The sequence below is a fragment of the Camelina sativa genome, chromosome 8 (assembly GCF_000633955.1).
Source record: "Camelina sativa cultivar DH55 chromosome 8, Cs, whole genome shotgun sequence".
Classification (NCBI taxonomy): domain Eukaryota; kingdom Viridiplantae; phylum Streptophyta; class Magnoliopsida; order Brassicales; family Brassicaceae; genus Camelina; species Camelina sativa.
The window spans coordinates 6,709,591-6,719,166 of NC_025692.1; the positions used below are offsets into that span (position 1 = coordinate 6,709,591).

Below are 9,576 nucleotides of genomic sequence, written 5' to 3' on the forward strand. Positions count from 1 at the left end.
ATTGTCCAGACAGAATGACATAGTTAGAAAACCAAGCAGAATAAGAGAATACTAGGTTTTGAAACATGATTTTACAGAACTGACCTTTTCCTTAATCAAGGCATCATATATAGTGGGATCCAACTTCAGTTGTTTGGTTCCTTTGACTGTCTTGAGTGCAATGATAACATGGCTGATGCTTTTACCATAGCCTCCAGTGAGGCTTTCAGTTTCTTCTGGAGTTAGCTCTGTGACCTAGAACACAAAGAAAACATGTCAAAAATCTAACAGCTAGACATACTATTGGATAAAAACACAGCAAAAGAAAATCACAAATAGCAACACACCTCTCCTTCGTAGACTTCTTTGGTTTCCTTGATACGTAGACCAATGGCACGTCTAAAATTCTCCATGAGAACCTCTGTTTTCTTAACCTCTGATGAGTAAACCTCAGATCCAACCATTGGACAGAATGGAACCTGCAAGCAAGAAACAATCCAGATAACATAAGCTGAAAGTAAAAAATGAAAATGCTTCATATAGTGTAAACCGTATCTGATGAAGCCATGTGGAAACATAGAATAAAGCAGATGCAAAATAAATTCATCCAAGATTACCTTACTTCCCAGCTCTTGGGAAATCCCAAGAGCCAATGCTGTTTTGCCGGTTCCAGGAGGTCCAGCAAGCAAAAGAGCCTTGCCCGCCATTTTCTTCTGCTTAATCATGTCCACTACAAGACCAGCTGCCTCTCTAGCCTCAAGTTGACCAACAAATCCAGCCGCCAATGTTATAGGGATACCGGTTGGCTAGAAAAGGAGAGACAATGTTAGCAACGAAAAAATGATGCTACTAGCTATAGAAAGAGATCACATTAATGCTTGAGAAAATACAGTCAATCAAGGAACCACAGATAGTCAATAAAATCACAATGCAGTGCCAAAGTAAAAGAGCAGCATCAAAGTAAGGTACGGGGCACAGAGCATCCTTCAGTACAATATTTCATAATAGATGAATTAAAATTGAATTGCTTGAACCGAAAAGAGTCTAGGAACAGACCAAACGAATCAATTAGCTTCAAAATCCTAAAAGGTTTAATACAACTTTGAACCCAAAACCCTGAACGACTTTGAACAATACAAGCATACCGCAATCTACAACAACACATCTAGATGCAAAAGTCGAGACTTTGCAAAAGTCGAGACTTTGCAAAAGTTGTGCTTGAACCGAAAAGAGTCACAGAGTACCAAACGAAAGCAACTAGCTTTAAAACCCTAAAAATGCATAGAACTTTAAAAACCCTAAAACCCTAACTAAGCCCTAAAACCAAGCAAACTTCGAGCAATACGAGCGCATACTACAAGAGCCAAAGAGAGAGAGAGAGAGAGAGAGAGAGAGAGGGAGAAGAGAAACCTCGAGGCCAAGGCCTTTGATATGGGTGTGAGTAGCAATACGCTGCTTCTTAGCGGTGGACTGAATCTCTTCAATCTTTACTTTATCCATCTCCGTCAACTGGTTAAACTCTGTGATCTTTTTAGGTCTTTTGCTGTATTCTCCGATGACGACGACGACGACGACGGCGGAGAAAGAGTTGAGCTTTCTCTTGAGTTTGCAATCGCCTCCTCCTCTACTCTTTTCTCTTTCTAACAAGTTTATAATGTTAAAAGCTTTGTTGCAATAATGGGCCTTATATCCTCTTCTATTTACGAAATCACCCCCATAAAAAAATGGAAAGAAAACAATTGGAGAAAAAGAAAATTTCTTTAACAGGTGTGAAACAAAACAAAAAGTTAAGGGGCGAAATAGAGAGGACTCAATATCGTAAATGTAAATTTAAGGGGTGAAACTAGAACATATGAATAATAAAAGGGTCTTCGTTTTGGTAACTTTTTTTTTTGTTTCTCCTCCATCATCAGTAAAAGGGGATAAGCTTTCTTCTTGTGGGAAAAAAAAAAACAGAGGCCGTCGCACTCTCGCCACATGGAGACTCTCTTGATTCCCGCTGCTTCTCGGTTTTCCGGCGGCACCTTTCCTCCGCCGTATCTTCTTCGGAAACCACCGAACAGAAATTTCGCACGTTTGTCCGCCATTAACGCCGCTTCTCGCTCAGGTGACAATCTCTTTCTCTCTTCCTCTACGTTTTATATCTAAAATGAAGCTTTTTTCTCAGATGTTCCTTCGCTTTTGTGGGAAATTTCATGTCTTTTTGGTGTTTTTTTTGTATCTTTAGTGAGTGAGCTAGTAGTGGAGGAGGATGTGTTGCAAATGTTCTTGAAAGACAGAGAAGAGAATGGAGATTTCATTTCTAAGGTTTCTGATAGGCTCTGGTTAAGGGAAATTCTCGAATCTATTGATCTTAGTTCTAATAGAGCTTCCTCTTCAACTCTTGGACTTGATACTCAGGTAAAATCAGATATGTGTTTCTTTCAAATGTTCATTAGTAATTCTAGCTAGCTTTTAAAATTAAATTGCCTTAACATGTATAGTTCGAGTGTTATATGATCCTGTTGCAGTTATGTACAATTTTGTGAGTCACTCTACACATTTATGAAATCTAGTGTTGGTTTGTGCTTTCATGGCGACAATCCTCTACTTGGAACTGTTACTTTTTATCAATGTCTACATATTCTATATGCAGGAGAGCTTGATTGATGGCGTAGATGAGGATGATGAAAGTGGTTTCTTGAAACTTAAACCAACCCAAGAATGGATTGGTTGGGAAAGTGATTACGCCCCTATAAACAAGAAAGCTCTAGCTAAGGTGGGTCATCTGTTTTTGAATGTTCTAGGTCTCATTTTAGTAATATTCTACTGCGTATAACCCTTTGGGTTTGATTGCAGGCACTACAGGATGACAGCGAGAGGAGGAAAAAATTTAACTTGCTGAAATATGAAGCTGTATGATTATTCCTTTCAGTATGTTTCTTAATTAGTCTGCCAGTCAAATCTTTATGATTCAACAAAACACTCTATTATGGAAAATGGTTGTTCAGTATGTGATGGCCGTAGTTGATTTGTATGGTTTAGTTATCGAACTTACTTTGGAATTTCGGGTGTTGCGTCTTTAATTTTGTAGCTGAAGCATGAGCTTATGTACTTGTCAATTGTAATTGGAACCGGGGGCAGCGGATACTGCTTACTAGCTTTATCAGCCCAGGTAAGCTCTCTAGTGGGTGTTCTTTTCTTTCTTTGCAAGGTCTATTATATGAATCAGTATACCTAAAAAGCATAGTATTTAACGGGGATATGGAGATGCAAAAGTGTTTGAGAGGCTCATTTTTGGCTTAACTCATAGTAAACCATAACAACTATCTTTGTCACTGTCACTCAGACCACATTTTCTGTCTCATTTTTATCACTTTGTTGCAATACAATACACTTTTTTCTGCTGCGTCTCTTTAAATGGACCATATAATCATATCTGTTTGTGTCATCTCTGTCAGGCTGCGGTCAGTTATGCAGTTGGAGTTCTTTTCAGGTTTGTTGTCTATTTTAGTTGGTAGACTCACATTGTATTATATAAGTTAAGCAACATGTTATCTCATGTATTCCTAACCAAATTTTATTCCAGTGCAGTTGTTTGTACCTTCAGCTTTTGTATGGATACGCTGATGGTGTTTCACGTGAAGCAGTTCCTGATATCTTCCGGAAGAGAAAGCCTAAAAAGTACAGACCTTGAGAACTCTGTAGTCTGGTCATGTTCTCCGTGGAGTAGTTCCTGTTACTCACATTGCTCTTGCTTTTGTATTGTCCGAACTCAGGATTGGAATTAGAAGTGAAGATCTTGAGGACTTTGTAGAGAGGACCATCAGGGGCAGCGGCATGGCTCTCTCTTCTCCACGCCTGGTGATTCCAGCTGCAATTTACGGTTTGTGGGTACTCTCACACAAGTATTTCCAGAATGACTTGTTCGACTTCCAGGTAGCTATTCTAAGCTAATTGCTTATCTACCTCAAATTCAGAAAATTAAAGATCTATAGTATGTCTTCTTACAAATTTCACCGTCCTTATCCACATAACATTAGAGATGAGGATCTTTTGTATATTCTTGTCGGTGTTTACCCAAACATTAGCGTCGGAGAGCTTAAGTCGAATTCTTTATCCAGCTTCTATATCTATATCCTTCAGGATCTCCAAGTTCTGTTTGCTAGGTTTTTCAACTTTCAGCTTTGTTTATTTGTTCCGATTTCTCTGCTAAACGCTTGCTTTTGACATGGTCTTTTGACAAGTTTGAACTTTTTTAATCTCCACAATGGTTGTGACTTGCAGATAGTTCCAGCCATGGTTGGTTTGTTTGTATACAAAGCCGCAGCTCTAGTTCAAGTGTACAGAGACAACCAAGATCTTCAGTTCATCTTCCCAGATGACTACTAACTACAAAGTTCACAAGCACAAACAGACTTCGGAGATAGACCGCAGGTTTGTGAATTGTTCAGTACATATTGTCAGAAGAGAACAGAAGCTGAACTCATCTATAAGACTGAGGATGTTTTGAGTTATATAAATCAAAACGGCGTTGTTTGGCTTTTCTTGAAAAACAACCTTGTATTTTTGTTTTCTCCTTAGTAAAAGATGTCTTATTTCTTTAATCTTTGTGGAAATTAGTTCCCTGATGTTCATTTTACTCATATATCAAATTAGTGGCGATTTGAGACAAAGGAGGTCATATGCCTGAAAGATTTTGCTTATTTTACACACTCAAACGGTCAAATCTCATCGACAAACGCAAACTAAAATGAAATGACCCTTTTAAATGGGCATCGACACCTTTTCTNTCCGATTTCTCTGCTAAACGCTTGCTTTTGACATGGTCTTTTGACAAGTTTGAACTTTTTTAATCTCCACAATGGTTGTGACTTGCAGATAGTTCCAGCCATGGTTGGTTTGTTTGTATACAAAGCCGCAGCTCTAGTTCAAGTGTACAGAGACAACCAAGATCTTCAGTTCATCTTCCCAGATGACTACTAACTACAAAGTTCACAAGCACAAACAGACTTCGGAGATAGACCGCAGGTTTGTGAATTGTTCAGTACATATTGTCAGAAGAGAACAGAAGCTGAACTCATCTATAAGACTGAGGATGTTTTGAGTTATATAAATCAAAACGGCGTTGTTTGGCTTTTCTTGAAAAACAACCTTGTATTTTTGTTTTCTCCTTAGTAAAAGATGTCTTATTTCTTTAATCTTTGTGGAAATTAGTTCCCTGATGTTCATTTTACTCATATATCAAATTAGTGGCGATTTGAGACAAAGGAGGTCATATGCCTGAAAGATTTTGCTTATTTTACACACTCAAACGGTCAAATCTCATCGACAAACGCAAACTAAAATGAAATGACCCTTTTAAATGGGCATCGACACCTTTTCTTTCTTTCTTTCTGCACAACATCTGATTCTCTTAGGCTTCTGTTTCTCCAGCTTTGGACAAAATGTGATTCCGCAAATAAATGTTACAGCAAGAAGAGTATAAAATTCAAGACCGTAAACTCCATCCGCGTGCAGCCAATTCACGCCGTACTCTTGTAGCTGCCTCTGCTGTGTCATTCAATGGCGGATAACTCCAACTTACCGACATCTATAAAATACCATTAAAACCAAATCAACTAAGACATAGAGAATATAACAAAACTCTTACCAGAGATCTCTCTAATATTAAACAGAATCCATTAGATGGAGAAAAAAGGGAGAAAAGATAGCTCTACAATGTAAAGATACTTACATCTTCGAAACCTGTAAATGGGCGGACAACTCCTCGATCCCTCAAAGACTTTTGGAAATCTGCAATCTTCCATTTACAGTGATCGGTTCCAACAACATACACTGGTTTTCTGCAGAAATGAATGCATACTCAGATTGTAGTTTTAAGTTGTTGGAAAAAAGAAAGGATATATCTCAGCATATTACATACCCGGTGCTACAGGCTTCGCTGATCAGACTGACAGAATCTGCGGTCACCACAAACGCATCACCCCAAGCTAGATGTCCCATGTACGGATTTGGTTCTGAAATAGAATTTTAACAACCATAAGAAACTTTTGTCATTGCGTTGTACTTATGTACAAAGCTGAAGCAGTAGCTTGCTATGAATTGTCTGTACCTTGGCCATTCCATATGTAAACTTTTGGGTTATCTCCAAGTTCTTTGAAGATTACTCTTGAAACCTGCTTGCATAGTAAAGTACCAGGTGAGACTCAAGAAGAATATCAGCTATGACCGTGGGTAGAAAAAGAAAAAAAGTGTCAAGAGACCTTTGCAGGGGTTTTGTATGAAAGAGAAATTCTGACACTTCCACAGGTAGCAAGGACATCAAGAATGGAGTCTGTTAGCTGCTTTGCGATGTCTGCTCCATACCGACAGTTACCTGTTCAGAAAGACAAAACAAAACCATGGCAAAAAGGTTAAAGTTTCAGTATTCAAGAGATTTAAACGCTCGTGTGTTATAAGTTATATACTGGAAATATAAGAAATCCTTCTAGTAACTTAAAAGAGTAAACAGAACCTACTTCTAGGCCAGCCGATGTTGACCACAACTAACGGCTTTGGAAGAGCAGCAAATTCATCATGCCAGGCACTAGCTGCTTTACGGAGTAAGGCATAATCGATCTGGTGTAGAGCTCCTGTAGTCAAGACCTGAAAATAGGCGAGTTCATTCAAGGTAATTACAAATGAAATCTCCACAGAAAGATTAATCTACTGTATTTCTTCAACATTATGGAGAAAAGAATTGAGCATAAAGCATGGTATCTACTATTTAGTACTTACTACATGATCCTGAGGAGGTTCACGTGGAGTGATCCACCTCCGCATAAATTTAGGAACCTGCTCTTGTGCTTCAGGCGTTAGAGGGTAGTAGTCATGACGAGGCGTGATCACCATGTCAAACCTATTTAAATGTGATCTAGGATGTTGTATCTACAAAATGAAGACCAAACAGCACTATTTTAGAATTCACAGGACCAGGACACAAATCTCATTCTCTAGATTATCAGAGGATATAGGAACAAAATTCTTCCTATAGATACCATTAAATAAAAATATTATCTCGAATTGTATTTCTAAGTCCACTATGCCTTCATTAGTAACATAACAAACAGGTTAAAGCTTGTAATATACCTGAACAACGAAGACGTTTTCAGAAGCCAAACGCCTTATCGAGCTAGNGTTCAGAAAGACAAAACAAAACCATGGCAAAAAGGTTAAAGTTTCAGTATTCAAGAGATTTAAACGCTCGTGTGTTATAAGTTATATACTGGAAATATAAGAAATCCTTCTAGTAACTTAAAAGAGTAAACAGAACCTACTTCTAGGCCAGCCGATGTTGACCACAACTAACGGCTTTGGAAGAGCAGCAAATTCATCATGCCAGGCACTAGCTGCTTTACGGAGTAAGGCATAATCGATCTGGTGTAGAGCTCCTGTAGTCAAGACCTGAAAATAGGCGAGTTCATTCAAGGTAATTACAAATGAAATCTCCACAGAAAGATTAATCTACTGTATTTCTTCAACATTATGGAGAAAAGAATTGAGCATAAAGCATGGTATCTACTATTTAGTACTTACTACATGATCCTGAGGAGGTTCACGTGGAGTGATCCACCTCCGCATAAATTTAGGAACCTGCTCTTGTGCTTCAGGCGTTAGAGGGTAGTAGTCATGACGAGGCGTGATCACCATGTCAAACCTATTTAAATGTGATCTAGGATGTTGTATCTACAAAATGAAGACCAAACAGCACTATTTTAGAATTCACAGGACCAGGACACAAATCTCATTCTCTAGATTATCAGAGGATATAGGAACAAAATTCTTCCTATAGATACCATTAAATAAAAATATTATCTCGAATTGTATTTCTAAGTCCACTATGCCTTCATTAGTAACATAACAAACAGGTTAAAGCTTGTAATATACCTGAACAACGAAGACGTTTTCAGAAGCCAAACGCCTTATCGAGCTAGCAATAGAAATTGTATCTCTTCCACATGCAATCACTACCAACGGGCCTTCCCTGTGACAAGAAAATAAAATCACTTAGCCACATGTGCAATACGATTCCCAATCCATGGACAAACAGAAATTCGAGATAGAGGAAGGCAAGGCATACACTCAGGCTTGAATTCGCTTAAGTACTACTTGTAACTCATAAAAAGGCAATAGTGTCCAAATGAACAAGCACCACAAAGAAATTTCGGAAAGATTACATACTTTTCATAGGTTTGACGAGCCATATTTACAATGCTCTTCACATCAGCCTCAAGAATAGAGGCCAAACCTACACCACCACCATTCTCCGAGGGAACAGATGTGATGTATTTACTTTGTTTGGATCCAAGCATCAATCTGGAGTAGAGGTAAATATGCCTGAGGATAAAGTCCAACTTCTTGTGAAAACCAACTGGGAGCCAATGCAACCACTCATTTAGCCCTCCTTTAGGCCTAGTCACTCGCTTGAATCAAGAAAAAACAGATAATCTCATCGAATCAAAAATCATGTTTAAAAGTAAAATTACGTGAATGTCAACACTATTGATGATCAAAGAAACTAGAGACGCCAAAGACACATAAAAAACAGTCTTATATGCATGCATCAAAAAGTAAACTAAAGACTCCTACCACTACCAGTGTTCCTTCTAAACGAAATTCAGTAGTTGTACACGCCAACATCACGCTCCACCTAGGACTAATGCTACTGTGCATCAATTCCTAGTTTCCATAAAAATTTACATACAGTACATGCTAACGAAGTACTAAAAATTAAGAAATTCTCACTCCTATTGAAGACCTAACAAGCTAAGAACGTAGAATATAAAGAAGTCCTAAATCCGAAAACAATCATCAATCTCCCAACCAAAGCATACGAAGCCCTACTGATCAGTACATACATCGAATTATTTAGTTGGGAAGAGTTGAAGAAATGAAAGTAAGATGCTAAATTTCGAAACTCACGTAGAGTAGGTGATTTTCAGCCAAGCCGAGGGCACGAACGAGACCGATACACTGATTCTCGGAGCCAGGGAAACCGTTACCGATGACGACGGCGCGTCTGACGACGTTCTGGGGTCCGCCATGTTCGAAAATATCAAGTACGCCGGTTGATAGACTGGGTGGATCCGGCAATAGGATTGGCCTCATGCCGGTTCGATTTCGATTCCGATCAGGATCCAAAAACCCCTAAAGGTACCACATCGTCACGATTAGGTATTGATCTGTACGCGAAGAAGATGAGGGAGAGAGAGAGAGAGAGGTCGTGCTTTGCGAATTGCGTAAAGGTCGCAGAAAGAGATTTTTATTTAACTTCAAAAGCGTAAAATTAATTAAACTAATTTAAACTAATTCGTTAAAATTAATTAAACCAAATTTTTTAACTTAACAAAACATACAAGGGGTGGACTCAGGATCCGCTTTTTCAATTAGAGGGTTTCACCTTGCGTGACAAAAAAGATTAGTTTACCGGGAAAGTCTAATCTTATTTGGTTTTAGAATATAGAGACTTTCTCAGGTTTAGAAGATTGGCTTGCAGTTTTTTTACCTACCTAGTTCATTTTCTGCTGCTTGAGTGATAGAGTTAAGAACTATAAACTCTATCGATAACTCTCTATA

The 9,576-nt window shown here is 38.5% G+C and overlaps 3 protein-coding genes across 4 annotated transcripts; 1 reads left to right on the forward strand and 2 right to left on the reverse strand.

Moving 5' to 3' along the window:
* Positions 52-1,632, reverse strand: LOC109125896 (ruvB-like protein 1). The gene is made up of 4 exons (XM_019228683.1): positions 1,390-1,632; positions 597-785; positions 327-458; positions 52-234 (listed from the first exon to the last, which is right to left on the reverse strand). Exons 1-4 carry the CDS (start codon positions 1,477-1,479, stop codon positions 52-54), a joined length of 594 nt encoding a protein of 197 aa, XP_019084228.1. The 5' UTR covers positions 1,480-1,632.
* Positions 1,901-4,565, forward strand: LOC104706520. The gene is made up of 9 exons (XM_010422719.2): positions 1,901-2,086; positions 2,207-2,379; positions 2,615-2,737; positions 2,818-2,874; positions 3,053-3,133; positions 3,420-3,454; positions 3,553-3,642; positions 3,738-3,897; positions 4,246-4,565. Exons 1-9 carry the CDS (start codon positions 1,957-1,959, stop codon positions 4,348-4,350), a joined length of 954 nt encoding a protein of 317 aa, XP_010421021.1. The 5' UTR covers positions 1,901-1,956; the 3' UTR covers positions 4,351-4,565.
* LOC104706521 (mitochondrial fission protein ELM1) lies at positions 4,643-9,249 on the reverse strand. Of its 2 annotated transcripts, XR_754453.2 has the most exons (11): positions 8,923-9,249; positions 8,182-8,423; positions 7,888-7,984; positions 7,537-7,686; positions 7,278-7,404; positions 6,225-6,337; positions 6,074-6,137; positions 5,885-5,978; positions 5,696-5,804; positions 5,338-5,551; positions 4,643-4,743 (listed from the first exon to the last, which is right to left on the reverse strand). XR_754453.2 is itself a non-coding variant. In XM_010422720.2 (10 exons), exons 1-10 carry the CDS (start codon positions 9,106-9,108, stop codon positions 5,450-5,452), a joined length of 1,284 nt encoding a protein of 427 aa, XP_010421022.1. In that variant the 5' UTR covers positions 9,109-9,249; the 3' UTR covers positions 5,237-5,449. The 2 variants fall into 2 exon arrangements, 1 of the variants encoding a protein (XP_010421022.1); XM_010422720.2 differs by lacking the exon at positions 4,643-4,743 and having other exon boundaries at positions 5,237-5,551.

Bases quoted from the DNA above. Each gene is read 5' to 3' on its own strand.
- LOC109125896 (XM_019228683.1), bottom strand. From the start codon at position 1,479: ATGGATAAAGTAAAGATTGAAGAGATTCAGTCCACCGCTAAGAAGCAG. The intron at 786-1,389 runs GTTTCTCTTCTC...CTCCTTTTCTAG, and splicing joins TCAAAGGCCTTGGCCTCGAG to CCAACCGGTATCCCTATAAC. The intron at 459-596 runs GTAATCTTGGAT...TCTTGCTTGCAG, and splicing joins CCCAAGAGCTGGGAAGTAAG to GTTCCATTCTGTCCAATGGT.
- LOC104706520 (XM_010422719.2), top strand. From the start codon at position 1,957: ATGGAGACTCTCTTGATTCCCGCTGCTTCTCGGTTTTCCGGCGGCACC. The intron at 2,875-3,052 runs GTATGATTATTC...TTAATTTTGTAG, and splicing joins ACTTGCTGAAATATGAAGCT to CTGAAGCATGAGCTTATGTA. The intron at 3,643-3,737 runs GTACAGACCTTG...GTCCGAACTCAG, and splicing joins CGGAAGAGAAAGCCTAAAAA to GATTGGAATTAGAAGTGAAG.
- LOC104706521 (XM_010422720.2), bottom strand. From the start codon at position 9,108: ATGAGGCCAATCCTATTGCCGGATCCACCCAGTCTATCAACCGGCGTA. The intron at 6,138-6,224 runs GTCTCTTGACAC...CTATGCAAGCAG, and splicing joins CATACAAAACCCCTGCAAAG to GTTTCAAGAGTAATCTTCAA. The intron at 5,552-5,695 runs GTAAGTATCTTT...GGTATTTTATAG, and splicing joins CATTTACAGGTTTCGAAGAT to ATGTCGGTAAGTTGGAGTTA.